Source organism: Syngnathus floridae, chromosome 13, assembly GCF_059516105.1.
Source record: "Syngnathus floridae isolate MCC-2025c chromosome 13, RoL_Sflo_1.0, whole genome shotgun sequence".
In the NCBI taxonomy this organism is placed as follows: Eukaryota; Metazoa; Chordata; class Actinopteri; order Syngnathiformes; family Syngnathidae; genus Syngnathus; species Syngnathus floridae.
This window is the reverse complement of record NC_142425.1, coordinates 2,946,019-2,964,970: the sequence shown is the minus strand read 5'-3', so window position 1 is coordinate 2,964,970 and position 18,952 is coordinate 2,946,019. Positions and strand designations below refer to the sequence as shown.

The window sequence follows — 18,952 nt, the reverse complement described above, 5'->3', positions numbered from 1 at the left end:
CGCTGCTGATTGGTCGTTCGCGAAGATGAATGAATGAGTGACAGACAGCAATGCTGCTATGCCATTGCCAGCCGACACACGTTATGCCGACATTGATGTTTTAATTTTGTATTTGTTGACTTGTAGTTGATGGTGTTAACATACCAAATGTGTTTGTGTTTGAATAAAAGGTTGGAAAAAAAAACGTTATGCCGACATTTGTTATTTGGGGGGGCACCAACTCACATAACAACGTAAAACACATATCCATATTGTCATATAAAGCAGTTAACCAAATGTCTGATTTTTATGTTTTGATTGGCGAATATAAAAACAAGGAATAAAACACCAGACAGGTTTTAACATAAATGTTTATTAAAATAATAATATAATAATAATAATAATAATAATAATAATAATAATAATAATAATAATAATAATAATAATAATAATAATAATAAAAGTACATCTCAAACCAGCAATCCAATGTGAAACTGCAGTTGATATATTGGATAACAATATTTAAGCATATATATGCATATACGTTATTTAAAACCTACTATAAGTAAATCGTAAATCTACATTCTGGCGTACATAGTTCACGCCAGGAGACGCAACACGTTCACTGACTGATCCGTTGATGCACGGGAAGGCCGTTCACTCATTGACTCGTTCGCGAATGAGAAAGTCAGGATTCGTTCCCTCACTGATCCGTTCTCACGATGAACTGGAAATACGAATCACCCACTCACAGATTCGTTCACTCACTGATTCGTTCGTTGGTGAACGGGAAATGCAATTCACGACTCGTTCGCGAACGGAAAGTTACGTCACTGACTCGCAGAGATGGGACCAAGTCACACATGTGCAAGTCTCAAGTAAGTCTCAAGTCTCAACCTTCAAGTCTCAAATAAGTCCCAAGTCATTTTTTTCTTGGGCAAGTCAAGTCAAGTCCTTAAATAGGTCAAGTCAAGTCCAAGTCAAGTCCTTAAATAGGTCAAGTCAAGTCCAAGTCAAGTTAACTGTAGTATTTATTTATTAACTTGCTCCATATTAAATCATATTTACTTAATTCAGTTTCATCATCATATTCATCTCATTAAAGCTATTGTGGAATTTTGTCCACAATTTAGGGAGCGCGCTATCTGCGCCTTACGGCAAAAGCCATTGCCAATCACCTGTTATCCAATTTACTCACTGCGTGCTCGTTTGATTTCTTCAGATCTTGGTAAATGTTAAGACACTGAAGCAGAAATTAGACTTACACAGGTTGGTTGAGTTCAATCACAATTCTTGTCAAGAAAGCTCTGTTTTCAGGAAAGTACAATACAGCGCTGGGCCTTTCAAGAGCGGAAAGTCTCCATTCAGAAAAGGCAACGTTCAAGGTTATTTGGTCAGCTTATATTCAGTTGCACATGCCAGTGTGAGCCGAGTTTGATGGGTGATGAGTCTTTGGGGCGGGGCAAGTTCGCAGGAGAGTCTGAGTCCATGGGAGTGGGTGCTGGTTCGATGAGAGCTGGTTCTGTGGGGTTGGGTGCTGATTATGGGCAATTCAATGTGCGGGGGCTGTTGTTTTCCGTCTTTCAGCCTTGACGATCATCTTTGGCTTGGCTGTCTCCCTCTGGCACCTGCTGGTTTTATCTCCAAGTGACCTTCCTGTAAACATTCTCCTCCATTCTTGCACATACACTATCGCACCTCATCCATTCATCATTCTTTCAATTTTGTCATTTTGTACGGAATTATGTGAGCTTTTGGCTGTGACATCATCAATTTATTAATGTTCCCTGACTATGCAAAGTTTGTACTCACCACTTACCATGTTTTTGTTTTTTTGTTCTTTTGATCTCCATGTACTTGCTTACATCATCATATTTTTTGTTTAATCATGCTTTCAACCATATCTTTTCTTTGTTAGGAAAACTATTTCCCTCTGTCCAGAACGTTCAGTAGTAATCGAAAACTGGCATCTAGCATTCGTCAACACATAAGATACAATCAAGTACTGAACATTTTTAGACGACTTTGGCAGTGTCCGTGATTTAGAAAATCATCAGGCATGCATTAAACAGTTCCTTAAGGGTCATTAAGCTATTCAGGCAATATATAAAAAAACATTTGTTATTTCAAAGTGCTCAGAAATATATATCAGATCATAAAGTTATAAAAACCTGTCTCATTACCACTTATCAAAAATGTCTAGTTATGTCTTCTTTATTGATTTGGTGTGTAGGTATAATTATATGCTTAAAGTGTTTCTTTTATTTATTTAATATGTGAATATACTTGTCTGCTTATGTACTTTATTCAATGAGGTTCGAGCATATCTGTTTTTGTAGCTAGGCAGGACTTTTTGTATTTCGACCCCATTCCTTCACTCCCTCTGTTGACCTCAGTTTCACTGAGGTCACCAAAACCATTGATACCACCAGGGTCCCTCTGTTGGCACACCATGTCCCTCTGTGGAGCCGCTTCAAGTCCCTCTGTGGGGCCGCCAATGAGTGAGAAAAATAAATATAGATAAAATTCATACCCAGACATTTGTAAAAGAAGGAGAGTGGAAAGGCAATTGGCCGAGACGACATTCCAGTGACAGCATGAAACTATCAAGGAGAGGTGGCAGGGGAGATTCTTAAAAAGCGAGAAGATTCCTGGAAAGGTGCTGACTCCTATTTTTTATTTCAGGCCACGGCGATGCGCAGAACTGTAGTAGCTACAGAGGTGTTATGTTGATTAAGCAAAGCATAAAGTTATGGGAAAGAATGTTAGAAGCGAGGCTTGGAAATCTCTACTGGCCAAAATAATGGAGAGTGTGGCAGAGATGAAGATGTTGCAGGACATGCAGATGGTTGGTGTGACAGGACAGAAAGATATGGAAACGATTGCATAAATTATCCACCTGTTCCTGATTCGTTTCTAGTCTGTATGTTATTGTTCCAATTTTTTACATTTAATACTCTCCCACCTATTTGATCCTATCTTGTAAAGGTCTCCAATTTATTATAAGCTATTTTAAAACTCTCCACACTTGTTACCAGGCTTTGGCTCCATTTCACGATGTTGTCTCCCATTCACTTCATTTCTGCCGAGCTGCTTCTTCTCCTCCGTCTAGCATGTTGAAGACTTGAAACCATCAAATCTGAAAACACTTCAAATCTCACAATTCCCCCCTTTGGTGTTTTTTTTTTCCCTGCCCCTTTTGACACATTCTAAAAAATTTGTCACTATGGTTAAAAAGTAAAAATAACAATGCCCATGGTAACATACCAATCGCCAGCTGGACTTCGGTGTACCTCCAGATGCCATCCTGGCTTAGAATCACCAATTCTCAGTCCCTGAAACTCGACCGGCAGCATCTCACATGGCTGTATGAACAAAAGCCATCACCCTCCTGTAGCTGTGCAATGCAGCTCTCCGCACAATAAACATTCATAATACCAAAAAATAAAAATAAAATTCATAATGATAAACGAAGAATAATCCACACACACATGAAAACATCCAATATTAAATTGTAAAAGGAACCCTCCCTAGGCAAAATTATATCCTCAATTAAAATTTCCCTTTTTTTATTTTAAATCCAAAATAAATATCTAATTGTCTAGTCTCCTGTCCTCTCATCATTTGCTAATATGCATAATGCTGGAACATGATTTAACTCCCCACTTAGTTTGCTCATATCTCACACTTAGACTATTTGACACTTTGTGTTGAGCTGTGACTTCAATATTTTCACCTTCCCATATTTCTTCCACTAAACAGTTCCATTTTGCTTTCAGTTTAAATTCATCCCTCCAAATAACTACATCTGGCAAAAAAACGCAAATTTATAGAGCACTCCCTTTTACTGTTACCTTGTTCCTTCATTCATCTCCTCACAAGCATTACTGACCCTCCTAAAAAATAATGAGACTAAAAAGAATGTTTTAAAAACAATATACACAGTTTCCTCCTGCCACTTACACTATCACATTGAAGATTATCGTTCTCATTTTTGTTGATGCCAATTCTTAGAATTAAAAAGAAATGCTTACCGTAATTTCCGGACTATAAGTCGCGGTTTTTTTCATAGTTTAGGTGGGGGGGCGAGTTATACTCAGGAGCGACTTATATATGTTTTTTTTCACAAATTTTTACTTGATCATTAAGACATCACTTACAAGTATAGGTGACCACTTCCCATGTTATTTTTAGTATAGTTGATCACTTCACATGCTTTTATATCTTTATCTTGAACATTTTCAAAACATAAAAAATAGAGGAAACATCCAATAAAGCAATTAACACTTTAAAGCACCATATCCAAGTACACTGTCTGGTGTATGTACATTTGCTCCATTTTTGCTCCTCTTATATTTATTATTATTATTTATTATTATTTGTTTATTTATCATTTATTCAACACTCTTATTTATTCATTGTTTGTGCCTTCTTGGTTTTTTTTTTGTGTTGCTTGTATGCATATGTGTACTATCGCACCGAGGGATAGTGGAAACGTAATTTCAATCTCTTTGTGTGTCTTAGTATATAAAAAAAAAAAATCGACGATAAAGCAGACTTTGACTTTGATAAAACAACCAAAAAAAATTATATTCTCAGACGAAACTGGATGAGGGCGCTCTAAATTTCACCGTTGGCCGTGACTCATGGGTGGGCTTAAGAAAAATGGCACCAAAAAGAAACTATGATATTTTGCAGGTTACAAACTTCAAGTTGTAAAATATGCAGCTGAAAACAGTAATCGAGCAGCAGAAAGAAAGTTTGGAGAACCGTGATGTACCAATGGATTACTATTTCAAGTGACGTCAGTAGCGCGGCGCGGCGGTTGTTTACATACAAACGTGCCCACATAAGGACTACCGGCATCATTAGCAGTGATCATTTCTAAGTGACACGGAGGACAAAGAGTTTGAAGGAATTAAGGATTTGGAGTGACATAGAAGGTTTGAAAAACTATTATGGCTTTTTGAAGTTTGTTTTGTTTAATAAAGAGCCGTTTACCAAACCCACGTCTATCCTTGTACTTTGTTAACGCTACAATATAGTTATATAGTAGATCTGTGGAATAAAGACGAGGCTGACGTCAGGGCGCACGCGCGGCGATGTTGACAAAGGGCGAGGAATTTGATTGATGGATTTAATGGAATTAAAGTGCACGGATGGTTTGATAATATTATTGGCTTGTATTATAGTTATTTGAAATATAGTTTATCTATCGTTATATGAGCCTGTGGAATATTTTGAAGTGCAAGCGCCCTCAGCCGTGCGCACCCATTGTTGACAAAGAACGATTGATGGATTTAATGAATTGAAGTGACACCGATGGTTTTATAAACATGTTATTCATGTAACAATTGTCCTTAATCACTCTATATGTTACGTCAGGCCCGTTCTCAGCTCTTTGTTTGTGTTTGTCACGTTAGCATACCTATCGTTTAGCCTGTTGTTGCTATTTAATGAATTGGAGTGACACCGATGGTTTTATAAACATGTTATTCATGTAATAGTTGTCCTTAATCACTCTATATGTTACGTCAGGCCCGTTCTCAGCTCTTTGTTTGAGTTTGTCACGTTAGCATACCTATCGTTTAGCCTGTTGTTGCTATTTAATGAATTGGAGTGACACCGATGGTTTTATAAACATGTTATTCATGTAATAGTTGTCCTTAATCACTCTATATGTTACGTCAGGCCCGTTCTCAGCTCTTTGTTTGAGTTTGTCACGTTAGCATACCTATCGTTTAGCCTGTTGTTGCTATTTAATGAATTGGAGTGACACTGATGGTTTTATAAACATGTTATTCATGTAATAGTTGTCCTTAATCACTCTATATGTTACGTCAGGCCCGTTCTCAGCTCTTTGTTTGTGTTTGTCATGTTAGCATACCTATCGTTTAGCCTGTTGTTGCTATCGTTTAGCCTGTTGTTGCTCGTTCATGACTGTTTTTGGTGTGGGATTTTGTCGAATAAATTGCCCCCAAAATACACTTATAGACTTATACACCGGAGCGACTTATATATGTTTTTTTTCACTTTTTGGACATTTTATGGCTGGTGCGACTTATACTCCGGAGCGACTTATAGTCCGGAAAATACGGTACTCTTGATAATGGAGTCACGCTATATCACAAATTTTAAAAACCTTCTTCCACGTTCCCCATTTGTACCTATCAAAACCAATTGGAAATATTTTGGTGTCATGATCATCATTGTGGCCCTCACACTTATTGTTCCTGTACTTTAAACTGGCAAATTTTGTACATTTGAAGCCCTTTGAGACTTGCTTGTGATTTAGGGCTATATAAATAAACTTGACTTGACTTTATTATTATTCAACTTCTTCTGCATTCTTCTGCCTTTTATTTTATTTTTATCTTAACTACTTCCACATAATTCATCTGATGTACTCCATTACACTTTTAACACATTCTAAATATTCATGTCAAATATTCCAAATATTTACGGTTTTCGAGAAATTTATCAATTTTAAGCCAAAATTTCACCATTCATTCTTCCTGGCACATTCAACATTTCTCATTTTCATCCTCATAATTCCTCCAATTCACCTTCTTTCACTTCCTAGATTAAAATTTCACATCCTCACTTCCAACATTGCGGTAAAACTTTGCAAAATTTCATTTTTCGCTTCTAATTTCTTCTAGTTTGCTTTTTTTTTTTTTTTCCCCCCACTGATTCAACCCATTTCAATTTTTTAATTGTTCATCTTATGCCTACCTATTCCAAAACTTCCCACTTGTGGAAAATTTCAAATTTTCTATTTTTAAATTCACGCCCAATTTTACAAAATTCTTTCTATATTTTCATCCATTTTCCGACCAATTCAACACGTTCCAAATTTAAACATAATCTTGTAGCATTCCCCAAATTTTTATTCAGCCTCTTCGCCTTCACACCCAATTTCTACAGAAATTACAAATTCTAGTTATTATTGTTAATCCTCCGTGACCTTCGTAAGGACAAGCCGCACCAGTAATGGATGGATGGATGGATTGTTAATCCTAACCCCAAGTGTCTATCATAAATTGCCATTTAAATCAATTGTCGCAAGGGTCATGTCAATGTATTTGTTATTTAAAGCCCGACTGTATTCTTTTTTTAATTAAGTGGTGCCCTGTATTACTATTTTGCTGGTTATCAAGAATTCCAAATTTCTTATGGCCCCTCACCCCTTCAAGCTCAAATATGCATCCTATGAATCAGTCGCAATCGATGTGTAATTAAATTAAATCGTTTTGATAAAGGTCAATTAAGTTTAGCAAGTCAGCCTTCTGTTGCCCGAATCCAAATTTTCACTGGTCCAATTATAAAATTTCATTATGTCAATTAGATTCATCATTCAAGATTCAAGAGTTATTTATTCGCCATGTTTGAGCGTGCCAAACAAGAAATTTGACTTCGGTAAATCACAGCCTCTGTTCAACATTTAGGTGACTAACAACAACACTTAGGACATGTGAAAAATGGAAGATATTCTCAAACATCCCCTGATCTGAAACTCCCAAGAGGGCAAGGAAAAACTCAAAACTCCAGCTAGGGGAAATGAGAAACCTTGAGAAGAGACCACAGATGGGAGGGTCCCTCTTCTAGGATGGCCAGGCTGCAATGGATGCAGAGAGGACACATAGTACAAACAGTGTAGACAAAAAAGGTGTGGAGAGCAGGATGTTATTGCACAGTAATGACTCTGAGACTCTAAGAGTGGTATGAGTTCATCAGAGCAACAGCCTGGGGGAAGAAGCTGTCTCTGTGTCTGCTAGTTTTAGTGTACAGAGCTCTATAACGCCGTCCGGAGGGGAGTTGGCAATGTCGTTTTTATTTGTTGTTTTTAACTCTAAGTGATTCAAATCTTTGACTTATTCTTACATATAACCAACCACCTTGTATAGTCTAATGTCCTAATCGATCAATAATTCCTCTTAAATGTAACACCTGCAATCACAATTTAATTTTATCCAATTCTACAATGTATGTTCTCTCTCACATTTTTTACGAGGGCTGGGCACTCTCCTCGTTGGACCAGTTTCTGCCCACAACCCTCAGATTATTCTATAATTTCTAATTTTTACATTTAACAATGTAAATCTGATAAACCATTGTCTAGCACACTGTTTTCTTGCACCATTTTAGCCCAATTCCATCATTTATAACGAACTGATACACAAAGACAAACATAGATAACACACGGGCCCACAACATAGAGATGACCTGTAAACATTCTCCTCCATTCTTGCACATACACTGTCGCACCTCATCCATTCATCATTCTTTCAATTTTGTCATTTTGTATGGAATTATGTGAGCTTTTGGCTGTGACATCATCAATTTCTTAATGTTCCCCAACTATGCAAAGTCTGTACTCACCACTTACCATGTTTTTGGTCGTTTGTTCTTTTGATCTCCATGTACTTGCTTACGTCATCATATTCTTAGTTTAATCATGCTTTCAACCATATCTTTTCTTTGTTAGGCAAAATATTTCCCTCTGTCCAGAACGTTCAGTAGTAATCGAAAACTGGCGTCTAGCATTAGTCAACACATAAGATACAATCAAGTACTGAACATTTTTAGACGACTTTGGCAGTGTCCGTGATTTAGAAAATCATCAGGCATGCATTAAACAGTTCCTTAAGGGTCATTAAGCTATTCAGGCAATATATAAAAAAACATTTGTTATTTCAAAGTGCTCAGAAATATATATCAGATCATAAAGTTATAAAATCCTTTCTCATTACCACTTATCAAAAATGTCTAGTTATGTCTTCTTTATTGATTTGGTGTGTAAGTATAATTATATGCTTAAAATGTTTCTTTTATTTATTTAATATGTGAATATGCTTATGTACTTTATTCAATGAGGTTTGAGCATATCTGTTTTTGTAGCTCGGCAGGACTTTTTGTATTTCGACCCCATTCCTTCACTATATATACACACCTATTTAGATAAATGAAAAGCACTTACTTGGCAGAATGGCTCTTCAGATGACGGACAAAGTTTGAAGATGTCGTCTGGCTGTCCAAAATGTTTTTTTTTGCATATCTCGCACTGTGCTGTCCGTCTTTTGCCGTCATAAAAGTAATTGCGATAGCCGAAGGTGATGACTCGCGGTACCGCTCCCGCTGACATGTTTGTGCATGTCTGATGGGGGCGTAAACACGTTCGGTAGGTAGAGAGGGCACGACTGATTGATTGACAGGGTAGTGATCCAATCATGACAACGCCATTCTCAGCCTGCACTCCTACCGTGTTATCGATATATATTTTTTAATGTATTATTAATTTTATATTCAAACTGAAAACATAAACTAGATAACACTGAAGTCATTCAAGTCATCGTGTCTCAAGTCAAGTCAAGTCCCAAGTCTTTAACTTCCAAGTCCAAGTCGAGTCTCAAGTTTTTTCATTTTTTTGTCAAGTCAAGTCACAAGTCATCAAAACAGCGACTCGAGTCGACTCGAATCCAAGTCACAGTGACTCGAGTCCCCATCTCTGCTGACTCGTTAAGTCCCGCCTCCATCTAAAGCTCGCTGGCGCTGCTGATTGGTCGTTCACTAAGATTCACGAGTGAGTGAGTGAGTGACAGACAGCATTGCTGCTATGCCATTGCCAGCCGACACACGTTATGCCGACATTGATGTTTTAATTTTTTATTTGTTGGCTTGTAGTTGATGGTGTTAATATACCGAATGTGTTTGTGTTTGAATAAAAGGTTGGAAAAAAAAAACGTTATGCCGACATTTGTTATTTGGGGGGGCACCAACTCGTATAACAACGTAAAACGCATATACATATTGTCATATGAAGCAGTTAACCAAATGTTTGATTTTTATGTATTGATTGGCGAATATTAAACAAGGAATAAAACACCTGACAAGTTATAACATAAATGTTTATTAAAATAATAATAATAATAATAGTAATAACAATAATAATAATAATAGTAATAACAATAATAATAATAACAATAATGATAATAATAATAATAAAAGTACATCTCAAACCAGCAATCTAATGTGAAACTGCAGTTGATACATTGGATAACAATATTTAGGCATATATATGCATACAAGAGCTGTGAGGGCGACGTCCGTCTGCTCAACGATCTTAACCGCTTCTATGCTCGCTTCAACGCTCAGAACAGCACTTGCCCGCTGAAGACCACTCCCCCTCCACACGAGCAGCCCCTGTGCCTCTCTGCCGACAGCGTGAGGAGGGCGCTTGCCGCTATCAACACCTGTAAGGCGGCGGGCCCTGATAACATCCCAGGTCGAGCGCTGAAGGACTGTGCTGGGGAGCTGACGGGTGTCTTCACGGACATCTTTAACATTTCCCTGCAGCAGGCCATCGTCCCTTCGTGTTTCAAGGCTGCCACCATCGTACCTGTGCCGAAGAAGCCTGCTCCGTCCTGCTTCAATGACTACCGCCCCGTGGCACTGACGCCCATCATCATGAAGTGCTTTGAGCGGCTTGTCTTGGAGCACATCAGATCCATTCTCCACCCCGCCATAGACCCCTTCCAGTTTGCGTACCAGGCCAAACGGTCCTCTGAGGATGCCATCTGCTCTGCCCTCCACTCGGCCCTCTCCCACCTGGAGAGTAGGGACTCGTATGTGAGATTGCTGTTTGTGGACTTCAGTTCTGCCTTCAACACCATTGTGCCACAAAAACTCATCTGCAAACTCGACAAGCTGGGCCTCAGTACCTACCTCTGCAACCGGCTACTGGACTTCCTCTGTCAGAGGCCTCAGGTGGTACGTGTTGGCGACAAAATCTCTGCCAGCATCACACTGAGCACAGGGGCCCCCCAAGGCTGTGTGCTCAGTCCGCTGCTCTTCACCCTGCTGACGCACAACTGCACTGCGTCCTACAGCGACAACCGCATAGTGAAGTTTGCTGACGGCTCTGGTGGGTCTCATCACCAAGGGCGACGAGACTCAGTACAGGTTGGAGGTTGACCTTCTGACCGCGTGGTGCAGGGACAACAACCTCCTGCTGAAAGTCAACAAGACCAAGGAAATTGTTGTTGACTTCCGGAGGGGTCACACCCAACACCTGCCGCTGACCCTCGACGATGCTGTGGTGGAGAGGGTGAGCAGCCCCAAATTCCTGGGGGTGCACATCAGTGAGGACCTCTCCTGGTCCGCCAACACCGCATCACTGGCGAAGAAAGCTCAGCACCGCCTGTACTTCCTGCGGAAACTCAGGCGAGCAAGTGCTCCTCCGGCCGTCACGACTACATTCTACCGTGGCACCATTGAGAGCGTCCTCTCCAGTTGTTTCGCTGTCTGGGGTGGTAGCAGCACTGAATACAACATGAAGGCCCTGCAGCGCATAGTGAACATGGCTGGTAAGATTATTGGTGCTTCACTCCCCTCCCTGAAGGGCATTTACGCCTCCCATCTCGCCCGCAAGGCGACCACGAATCCCGCACCGCCAGACTCACCAACAGCTTCATTCTCCAGGCTGGTAGGATCCTGAACTCTCTTCCCCCTTCTGCGTAGCGTCCTGTACTTATTTATTGTGTTATTTGTTTATTTATTATTTATTCATCACTCTTATTTATTCAATGATTGTGCCTTCCTGTTTTATTTTTCTTGTATTGTTTACTTGTATGTGCATTGTGAACTATGTCTTGTCACCGTGGGATAGTGGGAACGTAATTTCGATCCCTTTGTATGTCTTGTCATGTGAAGAAATAGACAATAAAGCAGACTTTGACTTTGATACACGTTATTTAAAACCTACTATAAGTAAATCGTAAATCTACATTCTGGCGTACATAGTTCACGCCAGGAGACGCAACATGTTCACTGACTGATCCGTTCATGCACGGGAAGGCAGTTCACCCATTGACTCGTTTGCGAACGAGAAAGTCAGGATTCGTTCCCTCACTGATCCGTTCCCTCACTGATCCGTTCTCAAGATGAACTGGAAATGCGAATCGCTCACTGATTCGTTCACTCACAGATTTATTCGTTGGTGAACGGGAAATGCAATTCACGACTCGTTCGTGAACGGGTAGTCATTTTCTTCTTCGTTTTGTTTTACGGCGAGGTGGCACCAGCTTCAATGGGCATTACCGACACCTACTGGTTGGTCATATGAACTGAAAAAAGAACGAATCACTTCCTAAAGTGATTCGTTCACTCTTGTTCACTGAAAGAAGTCGTTCTTTTGAACGAATCGTTCACTCACGAGCCAACACTAATGGGCGGGTATACACTAGGCATCAGATCAACTCGTACCCTCGAGGGGTAATTTGGTTTTGTCTATATTCAAGATAATTTGTCTCGGTTAAAGTGATTGTACGATAGCATAGCGGTTAAACCGATAGCCAATGAGCTATTCTTTATTACTCTGCGTCACGGGTTCAAATCCCGCTTATAACTGTTCCATTTTTTTATTTCATTTTTTTTGTGTTTGCTATTTTTTGCAGCCAGTCGGAAATGTAAACTAGACGTTTCGTTCAACATTTTTATTGAGAATTCGACCAGTTTTGCAGTCAGGCAAGTTTCATATCGCTTGTGACGAATCTGCAGTTAAGAAACACAAGATTGCGCACAACGCTTTACCATAACGAGCGTAACTAGAGACGGGTAGCAAGATAACACAGGGGCAAGTTAACCTGTAACACCGCTCGTTTCTGAGAAAACAAGCTCAGTGCTCCCACTAATTCAACGTAATGATGAGTTATATTTTTATGTGGTTTATACTTGTTTTTATGCCAGTCGTATCATTTTATTTACGACCGTATTCATTTTATAAGGCCGGCGTGCGAAAATATTTCCGACACGCAACTGGTCCGTGGCGCAAAAAAGGTTGGGGACCACTGGAATAGAGTATTGCTCTAACCCAGGGGTGTCCAAAATTTTTGCAAGGAGGGCCAGATTTGATAAAGTGAAGGGGCCCGGGGACCAATAGATTTTCCGGACATTTTTTAACTACAAAAATTTCACGCAAATACACACTGTTATAAAACGAATTCCCTTGTCCCAATTGTGTTTTTTTTTTTATGATCAGGGGATGCCTGCGAATATTTGTCATTTTTCACACGTCCTGAGTGTTGTTCGTCACCTAAATGTTGAACAGAGGCTGTGATGTACCGAAGTCAAATTCCTTGTTTGGAACGCCCAAACATGGCGAAGAAAAATTCTTGAATCTTGAAATATAAGCCACTTAGGCAGATGTGAACAACTAAAAAAACAAATTCTGCCTTTCATTCATATCTGAAGAGTCCGATTACATTGAACACACTGTATGAAATACCTTAAATTTACATGAGTTTAAAATCATTTTTGCCTCATGAACAATTTAAACAGGAGTTATAAGTAATGCAAAGTTGTCTGTTATTATTAAAACAAAACAAGTAAATTTTGCTCTTGTCATTTACAATATCTTTCAGAAAGTAATAGTTTGTGTCACGTCTACAGGTTCATAACATCGACAGTATTAACGTGGCCTTTTTGTAATATTTAATATTAAGTAATATTTACTTTTTTGATTTACACAGAATTCGCAACATTACATTTCATGTGTGTGTGTGTGGGGGGGGTCACAAATTATCTCACCTCTTCTTGTGTCTGCTGCCCGCCAGTTTTTCATCACGTGCTTTGTCATCGCTCGCGTGTTAAGTTCCTTCCGTGCGACGACCAGCAGAGGGAGCCAGGAAGGCTCTCGTGGGAAAAGGCTGAGTCAGCAGCTCGCATGTACGTGCGCGCACACGCGCATTGCATGCCGATCATTAAGCCCCGCAGGCCCAGTGCAGCGTCGACATTAAAACGAAATTATGACCAAAATCTAAGTATTATCGTGATACAAGACCAATATGGCCGACTTCCCCAACACTTTGCAGCTGCCTGTGAGTATGTGTGTGCGTGTGTGTGTGCGTGTGTGTGTGTGCGTGCGTGTGCACGCGCGTTGTTACAATGGACACGAACACTGAATTTCATACGTTTTGGCAATGGGGACTCTTTTTTTCAACTTTCGAGTCTTGGTTTCCTACAATAATTTTGCCTTTGCAAAAACTGGGAAGTCTTTATGCATGTTCAAGGTGAGCTGCTGTCCATGCGTAGCAAATAAAAGTCATATTGTTATCATTTCGTTTTATTTAAAATACACAACTGTTTGTATGAAACGTCAGTTGTAATGATGATACAACAAGCTTGTGTTACATTCTGGAGCAAAAACTCAATACCGAAGTCTATTCATTATGTTTGTTATTCCTAATGGGCCAAGGGAAAGGGGGGCGGGCTCCTTGGCGGAGGTAAACCCAAAAGGTGAACGTGGCTCCATCATGCTCTGCCGCAGCCTGCCGGGAGAGGGAGGGGGCGAGCGAGCGAGAGGGAGGGAGGAGGGGTGGCCGTCCGAGGCTCGACGCGGGACGGTTACGCTCCTGGATTTTACCCCGCTGGCACGGAGCTGGTGTCGGCCGTGAATATGGAATGAGAAAGGAAGGCGGCTGGAGATGGGCCGCCTGTAACATTGGCTTCGACATCCTCGGCTGGCGGCTCGGTTCGGACATGGTAGGACAACAACAACAACAACAGCAACAACAACAACAACAAGCAAAAGCGGTGCCGCTCGCTGCCGTTTTGAGTCCCGAACGTGGCGTGCCCAGAAAAGGCCACGGAGCCGAATGAGTAAATTCATTTGGCACAAAACTTGTGCTGCTGCTTTTCCTTTCTCTCTTCCAAATGTCCCATGTTTAGTTCTGGAACAGCCTCGGTGTGACGTATGACGTCCATTGCCAAACTTCATTCAAAATTCAAGCTAAATTCAGAACATGTGGATACTGGCGGATACTCGCGTCTTTTAGAAAATTACCGCTCAAGCGCCTTAAACATTCACGCTGTGAACTACAATTCGGATGAGTAATAGAAAGCGACACGAAACGTTTTGCGTTTGAAAAGCGTAACTCTTAGAGTTGAGTTGCCTCTGAAGGGCTTCCTTTACAGAGCGGAAGTTAGCCTTCGACATTAAGGTAAAAAAATGTTATATTGTCCTCAACAGGCTTTTAGAGCGTCGAGCGTTGACGCCGAATTTGTCCGAACGTCACCAAAAAGGGGAACATTGGGTGCTTACTACGGGACACGACACCATTTTGCCACGGATCTCGCTCAACTGGGAGTGTTGGCTTATCGCGAGGGAGTTTGGCGTGAGGGCTTTGGCGCTCGTGTCGCCCGCGTCGCCCGCCGATCTCCATCGCCGCCTCACCGCCACGCGGCCAGACAAACGCCGCTCGAAGGCTCGCACGTGTGCCTGGGGCGACTGGTCGGCCGGGACGGTGCAAGGCCAAGTTCAACTTCCTCCAGGCGGCGGAGCGCGCGCGTCCGCGTGCATGTTACTCAGCAGAAAATGGCCGCAGTCGGACACGGCGGGCCGAGGGACTAAAGTGTGGCCGACAGAGGGCCTCCGGTCCCGGCGAGCAGTTGCGAAAAGAGTGCCGCTAGGGCTGCGGTGCCAGTGCTAGCCTTGGTTCGCAAATTCAAGAAGGAGTAGCGCAGGAGAGTCTAGCGTCAGTTATTATTGTGACAGCTGATGGGCGAGAAGATGCAAAGTGACCCAGGTGTTGATTTGAAAGCTGACTTTGAACTCTCCAGCAGACACCACTGACCTACTTGACAGCTCCTCTCACATTTGTGTTTTGTAATAAGGAGAGTCCTCTGTCAAGAGGAAAGTTTTCTCAAGTGGAATGGGTCCACTTGCTGCTAACAGTCGAAGGCTGCGGCCGAGGGTGCGATATCGCTTTCATGTCTGGGTGCCGATCGTAGTCTACGGTGGCTCCTTGCAAGTGGTATCATTTTGTGTTTCTCATTTTCACTGGCACTAAAAGAAAGAGTCCATCCTCAATTGAGGGGGCTCACCTTACCAGGGCACAGTTGCGCTGCCGTTTGACTTCAGCATATTTGAGGCCTCAAACTATGATGTTGTCTTGTCTTGCTGCTAATTCTAAAATTAGACAAGGGTACAGTCGGTTGCTCGAAGGAGCAAAACCAGGACCTTAAAGGGGAGCCCTTTGCCGGCTTCTGCGACTCGCCTTTTCTTTTCCATCACCACTTTCGAGACGCGTCCGAGTCATACGGGAACGCCGAGTGCGCTTGTCGCCTCGGTTCGTGCCAGCAAGAGCGACTCGGTGCATTTACGGCCGCATGGTCATTTGTGCTCCCCCCGCGTTTGTTTTCAGGACGAGTTCCACCCCTTCATTGAGGCGCTGCTGCCGCAGGTGCGCGCCTTCGCCTACACATGGTTCAACCTGCAGGCCAGGAAGAGGAAGTACTTCAAGAAGCACGAGAAGAGGATGACCAAAGACGAAGAGCGGGCCGTTAAGGAAGAGCTTCTCGGAGAGAAGGCAGAGGTGCGTTGTGGGGGGCACTCTTGCACGTGCAGGGGTGCGCTCGCGTTAAAAGTATGCGCAGACTCGGGACTGACAGATTTGGCCTTTTTACATTCAGTTATCACATCAAATACTTTTCAAATCTTACTGTTTTTTTTTTAAACGGGAACGAAGAGTAAAATACACCAATTGTTCATTCATTTATTTGTCATCTGTCCATCATCTGAATCAGAATCATTCAATTCATTGTAAGTAATACCAATTTAAAAAAAAAAATTATATCAAAAGAAATAATTTTACCAGTTATGCTGCTTCTAGTACACGTATGTTTTCCCCCATCGTTGAATTGCTTGCCTTGTCTGACAGTCCAAAAAACAAAACACGAGCAAAACGTTTTCCAACCTATGTGAACCCTTTTGTGCTTAAGTTTTAGAGGTGAGCAGTTTGTACTGAAGTGTTCCCAATATTTTCACCCTCTTTGCCAAGCAAAAGTGGTCAAAATATTAGAAACAGTGCATATAACAAAAATAAGCATCTGACCGAGGTGCCAAAATGATCTTCGGTTCCTAAAAGCGGAGCTTTTAACGTGATGATGTGATTATGGGACAGGCACCGTGGTGGACAGCCATATGTAATGGTAATTGTGTCCACGAGAGGGCGCCCAGACTTTATTGTTTATCGAGCTAGCAGGCCGCTGCTGTTGTGTGCTCCCTATAATTTAGCATCGCTGTGAACAGAAGAGAGGGACTGAGCCGCCAGAAGATTCTGAAAGTCCACGTACAATTGACGCCCTTTGTTATACAATTGAGAAAAGAAAAGACAAAAAAACAAGATTGTTTGAAAAAAACAAATTGTTGCATAAGCCAGGTTATAGCACCAAGAAGCATTTTGCCCCACCGGCCAAAAAATAACTCAGTTGTGAACTTCGGTGAACATCGGCCTCTTAGAGCAGTTATCGTAGTTTAGGTCAGGTACGCTGGCGTCCGCATGAAATCCAGTGAAGTGACCAGCTCAATGGCCTAGTGGTAGAGTGTCCGCCCTGAGACTGGAAGGTTGTGAGTTCAAACCCTGGCCGGGTCATACCAAAGACTATAAAAATGGGACCCATTGCCTCCCTGCTTGGCACTCAGCATTAAGGGTTGGAATTGGAGGGTGAGATCACCAAATGATTCCTGAGCGTGGCACTGCTGCTGCTCACTGCTCCCCTCTCCCCCAGGGGATGGATCAAGATCACACGGGGGGATGGGTTAAATGCGGAGGACAAATTTCACCACACCCAGATGTGTGTGACGAGCATTGGGACTTTAACTTAAGTCCTGCCCCTGTTGTTCTGGCGGCAGGTGAAGCAGAAGTGGGCCAGTCGCCTTCTGGCCAAACTGCGGAAAGACATCCGTCCAGAATGTCGAGAGGACTTTGCCATGTCGGTGACGGGCAAGAAGGCGGCCTGCTGTGTCCTGTCCAACCCCGACCAGAAAGGCAAAATGCGACGCATCGACTGCCTCAGACAGGCCGACAAGGTTGGGGAGATGGGGGTGGGTAGATGGGGGGGTAATCGCTTGAGTCGCTTGCCTGCCCCTTTTGGCCCCGCAGGTGTGGCGGCTGGACCTAGTGATGGTGATCCTGTTCAAGGGGATCCCACTGGAGAGCACAGACGGCGAGCGTCTGGTCAAGGGTGGCCAGTGTGCCAACCCGCTGCTGTGCGTGCAGCCCGGGCACATCTCCGTCTCCGTCAAGGAGCTCGACCTTTACCTGGCCTACTACGTCCATCACAGAGGCGAGTACGCTTCTGCTCTCTGATTATGGGTCCTGGCGCGAGGTACAAGGTCCGCTCGTAACTTGCAGTTGTCCCGTCGCTAACCGCAACACGCTTTGTTGCCAAACGCGCCACAGTATAGAAATAGAGTTGTCTACGGCTCACGTCACACCACGTTCTTTCTTCTTTGTGTGTGCGCAGAGGCCGAGGAGGGCAGCAGTCCCGCTCGGACGGCGTCCGATCAGAAGGACGGGCGCGGCGCCGCGACGGGTAACCCTGCGCACAGTGTACCGTGAGCGCCGTACTTTCGTGGCCTTGGCTGACTGTCCCGCTGCGGTCCATGTTGCAGACGGTCCCGAGTTCCGAGACGCCTTTGTGACCTCTGGAGTTTTCAACGTCACCGAGCTGGTGCGGGTGTCCAGAAGTAAGTCAGCGCTCACGCGACCTGCGCTTTTTGTGCACACGTTTCGTTCAGCCTCACCGCATTCAGTGAACTAATTTGCCACTCACCACCGACCCAAAATGACATCAAGGTGCCGGCCGGGTGGGCTCAGTTTGCCAACGTCGCGAGACCAAACCTGAAAAGCGGGTCGTTACCCCAGCGTTGTCGTTTTGAGTTGTCGTGGGGGGGTGACGCGTCGACGTGAGATGAAACATTGACGGGTCACTGTTGTCTGCGGGTTCCTTTGTAGCTCCCGTCGTCTCGGGGGTGTTGCCGAGTTTTACCATTGGCGAGCTTCAAGGCCACCTGGCCTACGATCTCAACCAGGCAATCCCCCAGCCCGTTAACATGCGCCGCTCACTCGCCAGCACCTCGTCTGGCGGGTAAGCACACGGAAAGCCCCCCCCCCCCCCCTCCCCCCCCCCG

The 18,952-nt window shown here is 42.9% G+C and overlaps 1 protein-coding gene and 1 long non-coding RNA gene across 4 annotated transcripts in view; one reads left to right on the top strand and one right to left on the bottom strand.

Annotated features, from left to right (window-relative positions):
• Positions 1 to 1,253: 1,253 nt before the first annotated feature.
• Positions 1,254 to 18,915, bottom strand: LOC148388064 (uncharacterized). The gene is made up of 2 exons (XR_015862083.1): positions 13,567 to 18,915; positions 1,254 to 3,344 (listed from the first exon to the last, which is right to left on the bottom strand). It is a non-coding gene; the product is annotated as an uncharacterized LOC148388064 (long non-coding RNA).
• The window catches only part of nfic (nuclear factor I/C), a 185,308-nt gene continuing 180,681 nt past the window's right edge, over positions 14,326 to 18,952 (top strand). The window contains exons 1-7 of one of the 3 annotated variants that reach the window (XM_088394007.1): positions 14,326 to 14,520; positions 16,182 to 16,352; positions 17,672 to 17,848; positions 17,922 to 18,105; positions 18,286 to 18,354; positions 18,434 to 18,508; positions 18,777 to 18,909. In XM_088394007.1, coding sequence (XP_088250133.1) covers positions 14,440 to 14,520; positions 16,182 to 16,352; positions 17,672 to 17,848; positions 17,922 to 18,105; positions 18,286 to 18,354; positions 18,434 to 18,508; positions 18,777 to 18,909 — 890 coding nt within the window. In that variant the 5' untranslated portion in view covers positions 14,326 to 14,439. The remainder of the gene's footprint in view (positions 14,521 to 16,181; positions 16,353 to 17,671; positions 17,849 to 17,921; positions 18,106 to 18,285; positions 18,355 to 18,433; positions 18,509 to 18,776; positions 18,910 to 18,952) is intronic. The other 2 variants (XM_088394008.1, XM_088394009.1) reach the window with 2 other exon arrangements.